A 16,566-nucleotide genomic window follows, 5' to 3' on the forward strand; every position below is an offset into this window, starting at 1 on the left:
ATCCAAGGGAGCCCCTCTGGAGCCAGGCTGGGACACCTGGGGGTGCTCCCCTGGACAGGAGAGGGCTCCAGGGAGAGCTCAGAGCCCATAAAGGGGCTCCAGGAGAGCTGGAGAGGGACTGGGGACAAGGATGGAGGGACAGGACACAGGGAATGGCTCCCACTGCCACAGATCAGGGTTAGATGGGGTATTGGGCAGGAATTCCTGGCTGTGAGGGTGTGAGGCCCTGGCACAGGTGCCCAGAGCGGCTGTGGCTGCCCCTGGATCCCTGGCAGTGCCCAAGGCCAGGCTGGACAGGGCTTGGAGCGCCTTGGGCTGGTGGAAGGTGTGGCAGGGGATGGGATCTAGGTGGTCTTTAAGGTCTCTCCCACCCAAACCATTCCATGATCCTATGAACTTTCTCTGGAGACTTTTCTCCAGAAAGGTTCTCCTGACAGAAATGGGATCTTTGGGATTGGTGTGCTGGGTTATGGCACTGCTTGGATGAGGGTTCTCTCCCGACTGAGAGGCTGCCTTGCCATGTTCCCCTGATCCAGGCTTCCTTTGGGAATGCTGGTGGCCACCATGGGAGCAGTAAGAAATCTCTGGTCTTCCTCTTGGAGTTCCTGTCAGAGCTGGTGCCCTTTGAAGCTGCCCCATACCTGAAGGTGAGCAGGTGCTGACAGAGGTGGGTTTAGGAGCAGAACTGCCCCAGAGTCACTGTCCTTGTGCCTTTCAGTAGGTTCAGCTCATTAGAAATGTTGCTATAGCAATTACATTACTTCTGGTTCATTATTCAAGCCCCTTTCTCCCTGCAATAAGGAAGGACAAGATTATTTTATTGATGGGGAGAATTCCTTTAATGGAATTAAGTTTGAGCCCTTCACTGATTTTGTTTGTTTGTTGCTGGGAAGAATTATGTCAGTTACCCTGAAAATGATCTATCCTTAACCAAGCAATCACACCTTCTTTGTGGGGGGGATTTGAGGTGTCCATCAGGCAGAATGAGCTGGAATTTTGCCTGGCAATGGCCCAGCTGTGGCTCTCACCTTTCAGGTGCACATCATGTTCCCGCCGTGCGTGGCCAGCAAGCACCGCTCGCTGCTGCTGGAGTACATCAGCCTGGCCAAGACCCGCCTGGCCGACCTCCAGGTCAGCAGAGCTTTGCGAGGGGCTCCCTGTGGCTCTGTCCCCCCTGCAGGCTCTGACCCCCCGCCCCTGTGCCCTCCCCAGGTGGCCATAGAGGACATGGGGCTCTATGAGGACCTCTCTGCCCCCGAGGAGGCCGTGCAGGTACTGCTGCTCTGTCCCAGTTTTCTCATCACTCATCCCTTTCCCTCTGGAAAAGCACTGGGGTTATCAACCCCCCTGCCACTCCAAAGCTGAGTGTGCTGCCAAGCCTCTGGCTTTAAGCCAGAGGTTTTGGTGGCCATAAGTACAGGATCTCCCCAGTTTTCATGGAGTCACATTTCGTAGATACCTTGATTATTTTCAGCGCAGCACTCAGTCTCTGTGGTGTGGGACCAAAGTGTGGGTATTCAAAGGAGATTTGGGGGTGGATTCTACGCTCTGTGATTCATGATGAATTTTGGGTAGCAACAATAATTTATAAGGAAGTGTTTGGCTTTGTTATTCCTTCCTACATTTGGATCAGAGGAAGAGGCCTCACATACATGATTATATTAAACACAGGCTGGAGGCAGGGTAGCTGAATGTAATACAAGAAACCCAGTCCTGTGATGAACTCACCGGCATAAGTGAGGATTTAATTTAATTTTTCCAAGTCTGGTCTGGTTGTCAGTTGAGAAACTTGTTGCAGCTTGAGGTGTGTTACATCTCAAAGCAGAGAAACCCGGGGTGTCAGTGCCTCTGCCTGCAGGCACAGGCTGGAAGTGGGGATGATGTGTCCCAATTCCACATGTACAGCTGAAACAGAGTCACAATACAGCACATGCAGAGCAGAGCAGGTAAGTTCACCATCACCCTTGGTTTCTCACCTCTTTCTCCCCTGTGAGGCAGCCCCAGGCCCAGGCTCTCCGGGATGTGGAAAAGGCCCTTCAGATATTTGAGAGCACCAGGAAGGTCCCAACCTCTGTGATAGAAGCCAGGTACTGTGCGCTTCTCACCTCCTCCTGGGCTTAGCTGGAATAACAATAACAACAACAATAATTGTAGAAGCCAAGTCTGAATCAAAGCAAGGAAACAAGAAAAATTGAGGATGTGAGCAAGGGAGGTTTGGGGAAGTTCTTCCCACTTCCTGAAGAGTCATCTCAATAGAGGATATTTGTGGGGAGAGTGAAAAGGCACATTCCCCTGTGCAAAAGAAATCCAAAATTATTACAACATAAAGCAAAATTAAAGAAATTAAAAACCATTGGCTAATCTGAACCTGGTTTGTCTGTGGTTATGCACATGAACATGTTGTGTTTGCAGGAGCCAAATTAGCTCCTGAGGCGTGGAGATGGCACTTTGGACCTTTGGCACGGTTAATACTTTGCTCTGTTTATTTTCTCAGCATTTTCAGACGACCATATTACACTTCCTGGTTCCTTCCAGCTCTGCTCAGGCCCCGTGTGGTCAGTATTTGGCTTTTTTCTCTGTCCCTCCCTTTGGCTGTGTGTTTGTACACAGATAATTTGCCCCTGCCCTGCCTTTTCCTCTCTTGCAGCTCCCAAAAACCCCAGATGGACGAATGGCTTTTATAGACTCCCTAAAGAGGTATTCACACATCCCAGTGCTGTTTTCTGTGCTGCTGGGCTTTCTTTTTGGGACATTTGATATCAGATTATCGGAGGCTCTGACACCTTGGTTACAACCAGCCTCTTGGCAGGGCTCGGTGGCTTGCAGGCTGTGCAGGGAGGAGTTTATCTGTGTAGTCTTGAGGTGTGTAATCAGACCTCTGGCCACTGTGAAATCATTATTTAGGAGTCCCTCTGGCTCCAGGCCAGGTACATTTTTATGCAAATCTTGAAGGACACAGCTGAATGTAAAATTTCCCCAGGAATTCTCCCTCTGTGAAAGGCTCTTTGGGAGGGGATAAGGGGCAGTGAAAGATGAGACTTAAATGTCTGCTAATGCTCCAGGGGCACCAGGGTGATGCCCCAGGAGGACACAGCTCCTCTCAGGACTCCAGCTTGCCCCGCCTGCGTGTTTCAAAGTGCATTTCTGCACTGCAGGAGCAGCTTTAGTTTACATCCAGTAGTTCCTCTGTAACCCCTCATGAAGGAAGAATGTTTGCAGCGCTGCCTGCAAATGAGGTGCTCGGCCCTGCCTTGTCATTCCAGTCTGGCTCTAAAATTAAAGGCTGGATCATTTGGTGAAATTAAAGTGGTCAGGGAAGCAGCTGAGTTCTGGGAGCCTCTGGGACGTGCTCTTAGCACTGAGTGCCTGCCCTGCACATGGGAGGTCGCACCTTGGTCTCATCATATTCATGTTTTACATCTGTGAGTGCTGCATCTCACAGCTCACACTCTTATGGGATCTTAGACATCAACTAGATATGAAACAGGCATGAAAAGATTAATTAATGACGTGTACAGTATTGGGTTTGTGTGTGCTACACGTGTGCAATGCTTGCTGTGAAAGCCCTGGGTAGAAATCTCTGCCCCTCATGTCAGATGATTAAAAATGCTTCAGATGCTCTTTATGCTTCAGAGTCCCTCTAATTACATTTCACAGGAGGGCTGTTGTTTGTGCTTATTTAATAAAGGCAGTTTGTGGTTATGCAGGATAATAAATCTCTTCTTTTTCACAGAGCTGACAAAATACCTTCCAACTTGTACTCCACATACCTGCAAGCCTGTCATGCCATGAAAGAGAAGGTGTTACAAGGTAAAAATTGCAACATTTACTTATGGATCAATGTGAAATGGTAATTTTTCCACTGCTGCCCTCCAGAATTGAACATTTTCAAAGATTTATGGCTGAATAGGTATTTAATCCATATAAATAGGTGTTAACGTTGTATTGAGGTGTTCAATTCTTGCTCCTGCAATGACTTTTCCTGCCAGCCCTGCTGGGTGGGATTTTTGCAGTGCCTGGGAGCCCTGTGCTGTGCTGAGGCTGCAGATGCTGCCTGAGCCTGAGCTGGCTGAATTCCACCCCCGAGACCTTTCCATGAATCAGCACTGCAGCCTGGGCTGGGGATTGCTGTGCTGATCCCCTGTGCAATGACTCTCGTGCTGTCCTGTGCTGCCCTGGCGTCCTCCTCTGAGAGGGGATTAGGGGGATCTGGGGGGGCAGGAGGGGCTGGGAAGGGATTGCAGCTCCTGCTTTGCAGATGTTTGGGTGGGAGCTGAGCCCGGGCCCCATGGCTGCAGCTTTACTGGGCAGGGTTGTGGATGCTTAATGAGGATATTTAATGAGGATATTTAATGAGGATATTAAATGAGGATATTTAATGAGCTCGGCTGTTCCTGTCAGCAAGTGGGTGCTTCAAACACACCTTCCAAGGGTTTGCACACAATGCAAAGGTCAGGCTGGGTGCAGGGCTGGTTCCCAGGGCGTGGTGGGGAGAATTTACAGATTCATGCTCTGATTTTGAGATCAATGTGTGGCTGAGCCCTGCTGGGGCCTCTGGGGCTCCCTGGGGATGCTGTGGCTGCAGAGGCATGGCAGAGCCAGCCCCGGGCACCGCGGGTGTGCAGCGGGGTGGGATGGGGTGGGATAATGGGATGGGCTGGGATGGGATAATGGGATGGGATGGGATAATGGGATGGGATGGGATGGGATGGGATGGGATGGGATAATGGGATGGGATGGGATGGGATGGGATGGAACGGAACTCCGGGGTGGGATGGATCCCTTGTTGCTGGGATGGATCTGGATGGATCCCTTGTTGCTGGGATGGACCCTCAGGATCCCGGCAGCCCCGTGGGGTCCCCACGCTGCCGCTGAGCTCCGGTGGCGCTGCCCGGGCCGTGTGCCGCCCTCCTGAGCAGCCTGAGCCCTGTCCCCTCCTGTCCCGTGTCCCCTCGTGTCCCGTGTCCCCTCGTGTCCCTGTGCCCTGCCCCATCCCGGGCTCGGCGCACGGCCGGGGTTCAGGGCAGGGCTGAGCTCTGGGCAGCCCCAGACCCCGCTGTCAGTGCTCACCCTGCACACGCTGCTGACTCTGTGGCTCCCAACACCTCATTTCACAGCCAGTGGCAATGTCAGCCTTTGTCATTTGCTGCTCTTGCTGCTGGGGGATTCATTGCTGGCCCCTGTACAAGGAGCTGCTCCTGCCCAACAAACTCTGGGGGGTTTGGGGCTGTGGCAGTCACTGCTGGCATCTCTTTCCAGTGGGAAAAGGAATTTCCTTTTATTCCTTCTCTTAAACAAGAAGCCAGAGTAGCATGGGACATCTGGAGAAGCTGATGCTGTATCCATGCTTAATGTCTGTCTGCATTCTGAGCCTGACCCCAGTCTTGAGGACAGCAAATGTTTCTGTGAGGGGCAGAGCTAAAGGAAGTGGGAAGAAAACTCTGAAAACAAAACTTTTTTGCCTCTCGTCTTTAAAAACCAAATTCCTTTTTGCAACTAGGCATAAACCCATAAATTATTAATTAAATAGCACATTCTGAGTGTAAAAACAAAGCTCTGTGTGTGGCAGACTGACAGTTTGGGGTTTTGTTAGAGCTTCAGGAAAAGTAAATTCTGCTCCTGCAGAAAGTGCAGGCAGAGATTGTGGAATGCATTTTCTCTCCTCCCTGTCCAGATGACTCCAAAGCAGAGCCCAGCCTTCCCAAGGAGCCTTTGGAGCAGCTGGAGGCTGAACTGGCTGAGCTGAGGACTCTGGTTGTGGAGCAGGCTCAGTGGGAAGGTATGAGGGAGCTGCTTCTCATTGTCTGTCCCAAAAGTGCCCGAATAAAGTGTGGCTGGTGCTGGCCAAAGGCACAGCAGGAGTTGCTGCCACTGGCACCTGGTAATCCTTCAGAGCTGATAATCCTTCCAGCTATGAATATGTACATGTTAATATCTGATGTATTCCTGCCTCATCTGGTGCTTATCTTTGTGATTACCACACCAATCTCTGCTGCCCCACTCCTGGGGCTCACCTGGTGACTGGGCCCCCTTTGGAAAGCATTTTCCCCTCTGGTGTGAAAATTGCTCCTGAGGTGTGCTGGTAATTGTATTGGTAAAAACTAATCCTGAGGATGCTGATCCAATGTGTCCCAGCCAGCATCTTTTGCTTATTAAAGCTTTTCCTAGCATCCTTTTGACTCTGGCTGATTAAAGTTTATATTTTGCTTGTACTTGCTGCTGTGGGGGGTTGTGAACGTTTCACACCTGCTCTCCTGTCCCCCTGTCCCCACAGAGGTGGCAGCTCAGCTGGCCGTGGTGTCAGACAGACTCTGCCGCGTCCTGGGTGACAGCAGCGAGGACAACGAGCGCAATTCCCGGGTGCGGGTGGCCGTGCCTGCCCCGGGGCTGGCAGGGTGTGCCCGGGCTGTCCCTGCCCCGGGGCTGCCACTCTGCCCCCAGAGGGTGAGTACCGGCTGGCTGGTGGGGCTGGGCAGGGAAATGCATCTGCATGGGAGGTGGGCGAGGCTGCCTTGTCTGCAGGAAATGCACTTCTCCCTGCACTGACTGTTCCTGGGTTTTAACCACCTGGAAGTTGCTGGATTTTGGGATCTGGGGATGTTTTCTGAAAGGATTTCCTCAGCAGCCTTGCCTGGGTGTTTGTTGTGTGCTGGGCTCATGCCTGGGCTGTTACGGGCTTCATTTTCCATCCTTAGTGGCAGTGGATCCGTACAGCTTGTAGTGAATCTCATTGACCAATTTGTTTCCTTGTTTTAACGTCAGGAAATGTGATATACACAGAGCAGAAATCTGGGCTCAGGCATGCAGCCTGACAAGCAGGAATCAGCAGTGTGGGTTTTATTCCAGGTTTATTCCTGGTGCTTTTTATTTCAGGTTGTTGATCTCCTGCTGACATCATTCTGCCAAACCCTACTAGCTGCTTCCTCTTTCAACCCTCCTGACAGGTAAGACCAAGAGTAGGAGAGCCCAAAGTGGGTGATAACAGAATTCCAGCAGGGCTGAGGAGGGACCCTGGCTGTTCCCAGCCCTGGTGCCAGGCTGGCAGTGCAGGTGAAGTGTCTGCACTCGCAGAACCAAGGCACTCTGAGGCACATCAGTGAATAAACCAAGTTTCTCTGTTACAGATCCCTTCAGCAGAGTGCCCTTTGTCTCTCTGAGCTCTGTGCCAGGGCTTGGACACCCCACAAACAGAGCTGGGTGCTCTGGGTGCGGGATGGCAGTGGAGCCAATGCCTTTGGCGCTGGAATTCCTCCCCTGGCAGGGGCTGGTGGGCCCTGGGTGGGCTCTGGGCTGGCTGAGGAGCAGAGGCAGCAGTGCCTGCCCTGGAGCTGGAGCTCAGCTCCTCCTCCTGGAGCAGAGCCTGTAAGCATCATGGGCAGCATGTCAGTGCAAAATCACTTTGTTGGGCAACAAGGGCGTGCTGAGGAGCTGGCTGGGCTCCCAGCTGCCCTCCCTGTGCCTGGGCAGCCAGGGCATCCTTCCCTGTCTTGCACTGCTCTGCCCCAGAGCAGATGAATCACTGTTAAAAACCTGGCTGCAAACTCCCTGTGACAAACACAGTCCCAGGAAGTGGTGTCTAAGCACAGCTCCCACCTGGCCTGCTCTGAGGATGGGTTTTCTTATCTGGGTGGGAAAACCCCTCCCTGCCCCTGTTTTACAGCAGAGCCTTGTCACAGCAATTCCTTCTTGCTTTGTCTTGTGATCCCGTTTATTGCTGTGCCTCTGTTTCCCTGCCCCAGGCAGCCCCTCCTGCCCTTATTGTCCCCTCAGAGGCCACTTTGGCCGTGGGAGATGCCAACAAGGGCTTGAGATGCCCACAGTGCCATCCTTGTGTGAGGCAGGGCGCTGCTGGGGTGCTCAGGTCCCCCAAAGTGCCCCTGGCTGGGATGATCATGGTGCTGAGTTTACAGACAGGCCTGGAGCAGCTCCAGGGTTACCTGTTTAATTACCCGTTCCTGTGCTGGGCATGGATTTAATGAGCTTGTGGTTTCCCGTGCTGCAGGCAGGGCCCGTGCCTCTCCCTGCTGGTGAAGATGATGTGTGGACACAGGAATCTCCTGCCTGCACTCCTGGCCAGGCTCTGCCAGCTCCTTTATCACCAGGTCAGCTTTCCAGCCAGCAGCCCTGCAGAATTCCATCCTACTCCATTTCCTGACCTGGGGGGATGGACATGTCCGGGCTGCACTGTGGGGGGACTTCACTGCCTTCTGAAAAAAATACCCCTCAAAAAAAATACCCCTTAAAAAAAACCCCTCCAAAAAAAAAAAAAAAAAACCCAAACAAACCTCCAAAAAATACCCCCCCAAAAATACCCTCAAAAAAAAAAAAATACCCCTCAAAAAACATACCCCTCAAAAAAAATACTCCTCAAAAAAATACCCCTCAAAAAAATATCCCTCAAAAAAATACCCCTCCAAAAATATCCCTCAAAAAAACCCTCAAAAAACCCCCCAAAAAACCCCCCAAAAAAATACCCCCCAAAATCCAAAAAATATTCCTCCAAAAAAAATACACCTCCAAAAAAAACTCCCAAAAAATAGCTCCAAATTACCCTTCCAAAAAAAATACCCCCCCAAAAAAATACCCCTCCAAAAAAATACCCCTCCAAAAAAAATACACCTCCAAAAAAAATACCCTTCAAAAAAAATACCCCTCCAAAAAATACCCCTTCAAAAACAAAAACCAAAAACCAAAACAACAACAACAACAAAAAAAAAAAAAAAAACCCCACACAAAACCAAACCAAACCAAAACAAAACAAAACTAAAAAAAAACCCCACCCAAAAAACCTCCAAAAATACGCCTCCGAAACAAATACCTCCAAAAATACCCTCTTTGGGTCAGGGAGTGTGAAGCTGCCCTCAGGAACACGAGGAGAATTTTTCCCTACAGAAATGCTGCTTGTGGAAGGTTAATGCACTCTGAGACATTTGAACAGAAGCTAAAATAGGCGAGTTTAGGAGAGAGACAAAAGAAAAATGGTGGAATGCTTCATTCCTGAGCTTCCACGTTGAATAATTCAGTTGTAAAAGTTTAAAAATAAAAGTAAGGCACCCCTGGCTGGGCTGCAGCCGTGCATGGGTTTGTTATTAAAGAATTGCTTCGTTTGCTCCCTCTACCCTGTGATACTGCAATGGTGAAAATAACAGGCTGATAGATGAAATTAGCTCTCAGAGAGGCTAAAAAGCCTTGAGAATCCCCAAACCTGAATTTACAGTGAATTATTTCATGTTCCTGCATCACAGAAACCTCCAGTTCTGCGGTGGGTTGTCTCTCATCTGCTCGGTTTTTGCTGCCCTGCTGGGGATCAGAAACAATGTTCTGCTCCTTCACTAAGTCTGAGTATTTTCAGAAAGGTGTTTTGGTACAAAAAAAAGGTTTTTCAGAAAGGTGTTTTGGTACAAAAAAAAGGTATTTCAGAAAGGTGTTTTGGTACAAAAAAAAGGTTTTTCAGAAAGGTGTTTTGGTACAAAAAAAGTTTTTCAGAAAGGTGTTTTGGTACAAAATGTTACAATAATATGAGTGAAGTATTACAGTGTCAGATACAAAAATTTAAAATGTTACAATGGGACAAAAGGTAAGAATTTTACCAATGGAATGTTACGAAGTTACCAAAAATATCTTTCCTGCTCTTCACGTTTTTTACCGGGCAGGGTCCTTCCCTCGGTGCTGCTCACATTTTGGGACTGGCAGCTTTTGTGATCCACTTAAGTGAATGCAGAGCTTTAATTCCTGCAGTGGAAGCCGATTTTGGGGCCGCTCAGGCTGTTCCTGGCAAGGCCCTTTCTGTCTCAGAGTACTGGAGCTCCTTGCTGGTGTGCAGGACAGAAGAATCATTTGTCTTCTGCTTGAGGTGAGATGGGGCATCCCCCCCTCCCTGCTCCCCCAGGTTTTTGGGAGGCTGGGAAGGCTCCCTGGAGGATTTCCAGAGCTTGTGGAGGTGGTTGAACCCACCAGACCATGGAGTTCTTTCCTTTTCCCTCTCAGGTTTTGCACTGCAGCAGCAGCTTACCTGATGTGCAAGTTTTCATCCTGCTCTCGTGAAGATTTTTGTGCCTTGGTTCCTCCTGGCCTGATTAAAAAGGTAAAAGGGAAAAAAGTTTTGCTGCAACTTATGAGAAAGTTCAGTCTCAGCCCAACTTCCTGCTGCAGGTCCCTGCGCAAGTGTCACTTTCACCAAGAAAACAGTGTAGAAATAAATCTGTGTGCCCTCCCCTCTCAGCCCTGGGTGCCTCTGCTCCCTGGGCAGCTGCAGAGGTGGCTCTGGGGCAGCCAGTGCAGGATTTGCTGGTTTTGTTCTAGCTGCAGGATTTGCTGGTTTTGTTCTAGCTGCAGCCCCTCCTGTTTCTGGTTTTATTCCAGCTGCAGTTCCTGGTGCCACGGCTGAGCTTGGAGGCTCGGGGAGTCCTGTGTGAGGAGGCCAGAGGTGCCCTGAGCTGGAGTTGCCTGTCCTGCCCCTCTCTGAACTACAGGAGAGCCAGCCTGTGCTTGTGGAGGCAAGCAGGCTTCCAGGAGCTCTTGAAGGAAAAGGCATTCCAGGTATGAATCTTTTCCGTCACCCACATTCCCCCTCTAATTCTCCACTTTTTTAGATCTGCCCTTTGCAGTTTCCTTATTGGTGATCAAAAGCTTCTTGTAAGAGCTGAATGCCTGAAGAGTTGTCTGACAGCTGAGTCATGTGGGCTGGCTGTTGTTTGGTGGGGATGATGAGGTGCAAAGAGAAGACCAGAGGTAAAACGTTTGTGCCCTAGTGCTTGGAAAGGCTGGGCAAGCTCCAGGAGCTCAGGACGTGCGGAGCAAAGGCCTGTCCACCGCCCTGGCTCCCTGCTGTGCTCTCTGGCACGTGGTGGAGAGGCAAACAACTGGAAATCCTTGCTTTTCTGGTGCTTTGCGTGATGGCAATGTTCCCCTGAGCCAGCCTGGCTCAAACCATCCCAGCTTTTCCCTTTGTACCACCCTTGCAAGGTCTCTGGTTTGACAGAGTCTCTTTTTCTAACCTGCTTCCCCTAGAACCAGTTTGTGCAGAGGGGTTGGTGGTGTTCCTAGGACGGCTCCTGGTGCCTGGCTCAGTGTCCAGGGCTGGCACACCCTGGCTTCCAACCTCCCTTTGGTGCTCACCCTGTCTGACTCAGGGGCTTGGCTCGTTTTGCCTCCATTTCTAATAAAACACAAGTTCACCCTGGTGCCTGGGCCTGGAGGTGCTGAGTGTGATTGGAAATGTCAGAGGTGGGGGTGTGAGACAGGCTTTGTGGGCTTCCCATGGGGTTTTGAAGGCCAGCAGGGTTTTAACTTGAATTTTTTATAGGAGAAACAGCACAGGAACTTCCTTGGGTTGATGTCTCTTGTTCCATGTCTCTCAATCCACTTGGGATTGTGTCTGGAGATGAAGTGAAGTGGGTTTTGTGCTGGGCAGCAGGTGGCTGCTCTGCACAAGTTATTTCCCTTGCTGTGCTCCCCTGCTCCTGAATGCTGGCTTTTCCCAGCTGTCTTTCAGGGAGTGGCTGCTGCTGGAGCTGGAGGTGTGCCCTGAGAAGGACATTCTCTCTGCTGCAGAGAGGTGAGGCCAAGGGGCTCTGCTGGGAATGGGATGGTCCAAGAGTGTCCCGTCAAAATTAGGGAAAAGCTCTGGGGATCAGGAAGTAAATGAACAGTTGCTGCAGGATACAAATGCCTGCTGTGGTTTGTCCTGAGTTCAGGCACTGCTGGAATGAGGGGCGTGTGTTTTCACTTGAGCAAGGCCAGCCTGGAGCAGCCTGGCCTGGTGGCAGGTGTCCCTGCCATGGCAGGGTGGGACTGGATGGGCTCTAAGGTCATTTCCAGCCCAAACCATGCCGTGGTTCTGTGGGGCTCACCCTGCATGTGCAGCCCTTCCAAGGCACTTGTCACAAACCCTCCCTGACCCTGGAAGAGCTGGGTGGGGTCTGCTGGAGGATTCCTGATGTCTGTACTCACCTGGAGCTTTTATCTGAGCTCACATCACTCCCCTCTCTTGATGTGTGAGCTTCCCTCTACATCAAGGGCAGGGCAGCATTCCCACAGATTTCCTCCTTTTCCCTCTGCAGACAGGATTTCCATTACTGGGCCATCTATCAGAGGTACCTCCCTGCACCTTCTGCTGCGGGGGGCTGTGATGGAGACCTGGAGGAGGCCTGTGGAGTCATCCTCAATGCCATCCTGGATTCCTCACACAGGTACTCAGGGCCATGCCTGCCCTCCCTGGTGTGGCCCTGAGGCTGTGCCCTGGGAATTTGTCCCTTCCTGGGGCTGGGGAAGCCATTCCCTGCTGCTCTGCTGCAAGGGGCAGTGGGAGGTGGCCCTGGGTGGCTCCCAGGCTCTGCTGAGGGTGGCAGAGCTCTGGGGCTGCAGCCACAGAGAGGCCCTGTCTGGCTGTGTGTTTAAAGCTCACTTTGTACTGAGCTTTGTGTGGCCAGACAGGCACCAATGCCCCGGGGGAGTGGCTGGAGCTGGAGAGCCAGCAGGGAGCTTAGAGGAGAGCCAGTGTCTCAGCTACAGCTTATTTATGGCACAGTGTTTGAGCTCTGTGTTCATCTGAAGCATCTGACTGCGCTGAGCTGTGCTTTCCCCTGGGCTAGCAGGGGCAGTGCCTCGTGTGTCCCCAGCTGTCCCCATTTCAGGCTGGAGCTGGGTGCCCCTGCCCGCTCGAAGACGTCGCTGAGCCCCGAGATCCTCTGCAGGCTGCAGGTGATGATTCCACACTCTGGGCTGGCTCTTTAGTCCTGGAACCTGAGCACAGTATCCCCCCATGCTCACTGTTGGTGAGGCTCTGACCTGTGAGCTGAGGTGTGGGGACTGAGAGGTTTCTCTTGTTGCTCTCTGGTTGCTTCAGAGGAGCAAAGGGGGTTTGGGAGCAGCCTGGTGTGTGGCCCTCACTGGTTTCCCACCCCCTGTTCAGGAGCTGGTGCTGGAGCTGAGGTGCAGGCCAAAGCTGCTCCCTGGCTGCTCAGCCGCCCAGAGACACTTGGTGTTTGAGCTGCTCCAGGGGAGGCTGGCAGGCAGAGAGCCAGAGCAGGGACCTGCCCTGGGACAGCAGCTCTGGAGGCAGCAGGAGCTGCTGCAGCACAGGAGGTAAGAGCAGGCCTGGCACTGGGGATGCCTCCAGGGCAGGCTGGGCTGTGCAGGGTCCTGCCCTGTGATCCCACAGCAGGTGACAGGGACACTGCATGTCATGGGACAGCCTTGCAAGGGACACTTATTCCCTGGCACCCACTGGGATTGGCTGTGTGCTTATTCCATGTGCCATCTTGGGCTGCCCTGGGTGTCACACATGCTCCTGGGAGGCTGATCCTCCCCCTGGCAGTAACCTCAGCTCTCATCCTTCCCTGCCCAAGGATTCTGCTGGGGCTCCCTGCATCCACCCTGGTCACCACGTGCTGGAAAGGGAACAGAGCAGTGCTGGACTGTGACAGCTTCTTTGCTTTTGTGAACTCTGAGCTGGTAGGTGCTGTGAGCCAAATGGTGATTGCTCCTTGCTAAATGCTCTAGATAAAGATTAAATTTGAATTTAGGGAAGGAGGTCACATCCAAAAAACCCAGAGAAAGTGTGGCTGCCCCATCCCTGGAAGTGTTCTAGACCAGGGTGGAGCAGCCTGGTCTATGGGAGGTGTTCCTGCCCGTGGTCCCTTCCAACCCAAATCATTCCATGATTCTGTGACTTCATTTGGAGTTGTGGTGGCATTTGACACTGTCAAGAGCAAATCCTTGGGGGTCCCTTTGTTTGGGGAAGTGGGTTACAGACAATCTCACAGTGCTTCTGTGGAGGCCTGGGAGGGGCTGGGCATGAGCCCTTCTCCAATCCCTCCCTCATGCCAGGGCCTTGAACTGTTTTGCTGTAGAGTGAGATCCTCCTCATCCTCCTGAGAAGCATCAGGGACATCCCTGCAGCTTTCTGGGAGGAGGTCATTCGACTTGCGGGTCCCTCAGGACCCTGCTCTGTGCTCCACGGAGAGCTGGTTTCTATTTATGCATCCTGGCTGGCCCTTCAGGCCCTCCTGTGCTGTCAGTTAGGCACAGCCAGAAGGCTCTGTTCCCCCAGGACTGCGGATCCATCTGCTGCTGCCACCCTGGGGCAGGGGCTGTCAGCCCAGCTCCCTGCGAGTGCCCTGCACACAAACCACCTCCCACCAGCTCAGCTGATGGTCAGCAGTCCCAGGGGGTGCCTCTGTGCTGGCTGAGCCCTGAAATGCTCTTAGGAAATCCTGTTCCAAGGGGAAGGAGTGGTGGTTTCGTTGATTTTGTTTCCCCGTCCTTGTGTTCCTGCAGAAGAACGTCAGCTCCCGGGGCTACGCGCTCTCCTTCGACATCACCGCTCACTTCTTCAGGGTAATGTGCTCCTGTCCTCTGCCTGCTGGGCCTGTCACAGCTCTCCTCCTTTGCACCCTCCTTTTGAGAACTCCTGATTAATTCTGAGAGGAGCAGGAACCAGGAGAGTGAGGGGGAGCAGCAGGAGGAGGCGGTGCTGGAGCAGAATTTCAATACAATGCAGCAAAGCTGGGCAGGGAGGAGCTGTTGGTAGATGTTGCTTTTGCTGAGCCGTGCTGACCCCTAGAGTTGTCTCTGATGAGTTTCCACAGCTCAGCGAGGGGCTGGAGCAGCACACAGGGATGTGTGGAGCCAGCCTGTCCCTTGTCCTCTTGCAGGGCCTGCTGAGTGCCAGCCTGGACTGTGAGGATGCAGCAGAAGGGGTCAACGAGGCTCTGGCCACGTGTCAAACCAAGTGTCCCGTGGTGCTCCTCTCTGCAGCGGTGACTGATCTCATTGTGGTGCTCTGATCTGGGCCAAATCCAGCTCCAGCTCCGAGAGCTGGTGTTAAACACTACCCACGTGTGTAACATTCAACAGGAACTCCTAAAGCCTTGGGAAATTGTGTTTCCAGGGTGTTTTAGAGCCCTGGGTCCCACTGAGCCCTGGGCTCCTGGGTGCAGCCACAGGGGCTGTGTCAGGGTGGGAGCTTTGTCCTGGTCTCTGATGCCCTGTGTGGCCTGGTTGTTACATCCAAGCAAACAAAATGCCCCCAAACCCCAGGTTTTGTTCTCTGCCCTGTGTGTAACTCCCCGTGTGCAGTTTTCCACAGGGATTCGTGTTTTGGTGCATGTGTTGATCATGGCCATCACCTTGTGGAGCAGCTCTTTCATTCTGGCTGCTCCTGCAGAGGAGTCCCAGGGCACCGTGGTGTGACCATGGTCACAACTGACCCTCTGCATCTCCAGGATGTGAAATTTCTCCCATTTCTGATGTGTGCACGTACAACTTGGGCTTTTTCACTGAGGAGAGGGGAAGATCCCCTTTCCCTGAGTCCCTGGCTGTACCTGACTGTGAGCACTGAGCACCCCACTCCTAATGCTGCTGTTCCCATCTTTGTCCCCAGCTCTGGTGGCCGAGGCTGGAGCCAGCACTTTGCTCCCAGTGGAAGAGGCTCTCTGGGGCTCCCCTTGCAGGAGAACTGGCCAGGCTGAGGGGCTGGCACAGCTCAGGCACCAGGTGTGTGTGAGGGATGGAGCAGGGGCTGCTCTCCTGGGGGATGGAGCGCTCACATGGGCTGAGCCTTCCAGGACAGCTCCAGACAGACTCCTCTCACTCAAAATGGGTGAGAATGGCTTGGTCTGGCCCTGTGTGTGATGTGGGTCACAGTGCTCCCCATAAGCACAAGGGAATCTCTGCAGAGGGGGCTGAAGGCAGAGCCCTGGTTAGGCAAAGCCTCAGCACGGTCTTGAGTCATTCCAGGAGCTGCCACACCCTTTGCTCCCTGGATTTGGGAATCTGGGCTCCTGAAGCTGCTCCCTGGCTGCTTCCTCCTTGACCTCTCCCTACACTGTCAGTGCCCTGCAGCTTTTCTCCAGAGCTGGGAATTTATGTAAGAATCTCCTTGCAGGTTATGGCAGGTGATGATCACATGCTTCTGTAGTGTAGAGTCACTGCTGATAAAAGAGATTTGAGAATGCTTCTGTCTGCTTCTAGACTTTGGCTTTTTCACAGCCAAAGAGAACTTTTTCACACAGAGAACCATCGTTCTCCAGAATGAAGAGAATGATTTATTTTCTTGTCCCGGTCACAGTTTACGCCTTTGCCCAAGTCCCCGATTTCCTCCTCATTCACAGCAGGACTTTTCCCCCTTTTTCACCTGCAATGCCATGACATGTTTGTTCTGTTTCCAGGTTCCTCTGCTCAGGAGCAGCTTTCCCTGTCTCTGACCCGCCCTGGCTCTCAGCTGCCTTCCTGCACGGGGCCATCCTGCAGCACTCACCACGAGGGACGGAGGCCCTGGAGAGGCTGGGTACTGGTGCAGAGCAGGCAAGGCTGGGTGCACTTCATCCCTCTGCTCTTCCCTACCCCTGACAACCACAAACAGGAGGTCTCTAACTGGGAGGGGTTGTCCTGAGATAGTGCTGCACCCCTGGTAACCCCTGCTGGGAAATCTTGCTGCTGGATAGTTGATAAAAGGTGGCTGTAAATTGCCAGTTGCTAAATTCTTATCCTCAAGGCAAAGTTGTTCCAAGCTTAAACTTTTACCTCAGACTCTGGCTCCTGGGAGGGCTGTGAAGGCTGCTC

General features: G+C 52.4%; 1 protein-coding gene across 7 annotated transcripts in view; it reads left to right on the plus strand.

The window, feature by feature from the left end:
* The window catches only part of FANCA (FA complementation group A), a 33,086-nt gene that overhangs the window by 11,996 nt on the left and 4,524 nt on the right, over positions 1 to 16,566 (plus strand). For all 7 annotated transcript variants that reach the window (XR_004061079.1, XR_004061078.1, XM_030956168.1 and 4 more), the window contains exons 15-37: positions 537 to 647; positions 1,036 to 1,131; positions 1,213 to 1,272; positions 1,999 to 2,087; positions 2,495 to 2,555; positions 2,648 to 2,697; positions 3,734 to 3,810; positions 5,675 to 5,779; positions 6,275 to 6,444; positions 6,874 to 6,944; positions 8,003 to 8,102; positions 9,654 to 9,853; positions 9,988 to 10,084; positions 10,363 to 10,539; positions 11,484 to 11,557; positions 12,063 to 12,191; positions 12,636 to 12,702; positions 12,914 to 13,086; positions 13,350 to 13,455; positions 14,281 to 14,340; positions 14,658 to 14,762; positions 15,386 to 15,498; positions 16,173 to 16,308. Coding sequence is in view for 5 of the 7 variants with exons in the window: in XM_030956168.1 (XP_030812028.1) it covers positions 537 to 647; positions 1,036 to 1,131; positions 1,213 to 1,272; positions 1,999 to 2,087; positions 2,495 to 2,555; positions 2,648 to 2,697; positions 3,734 to 3,810; positions 5,675 to 5,779; positions 6,275 to 6,444; positions 6,874 to 6,944; positions 8,003 to 8,102; positions 9,654 to 9,853; positions 9,988 to 10,084; positions 10,363 to 10,539; positions 11,484 to 11,557; positions 12,063 to 12,191; positions 12,636 to 12,702; positions 12,914 to 13,086; positions 13,350 to 13,455; positions 14,281 to 14,340; positions 14,658 to 14,762; positions 15,386 to 15,498; positions 16,173 to 16,308 (2,427 nt within the window). In the remaining 2 variants the exon portion in view is untranslated. The remainder of the gene's footprint in view (positions 1 to 536; positions 648 to 1,035; positions 1,132 to 1,212; positions 1,273 to 1,998; positions 2,088 to 2,494; positions 2,556 to 2,647; positions 2,698 to 3,733; positions 3,811 to 5,674; positions 5,780 to 6,274; positions 6,445 to 6,873; positions 6,945 to 8,002; positions 8,103 to 9,653; positions 9,854 to 9,987; positions 10,085 to 10,362; positions 10,540 to 11,483; positions 11,558 to 12,062; positions 12,192 to 12,635; positions 12,703 to 12,913; positions 13,087 to 13,349; positions 13,456 to 14,280; positions 14,341 to 14,657; positions 14,763 to 15,385; positions 15,499 to 16,172; positions 16,309 to 16,566) is intronic.

Source organism: Camarhynchus parvulus, chromosome 11 (assembly GCF_901933205.1).
Source record: "Camarhynchus parvulus chromosome 11, STF_HiC, whole genome shotgun sequence".
Lineage (NCBI taxonomy): Eukaryota > Metazoa > Chordata > Aves > Passeriformes > Thraupidae > Camarhynchus > Camarhynchus parvulus.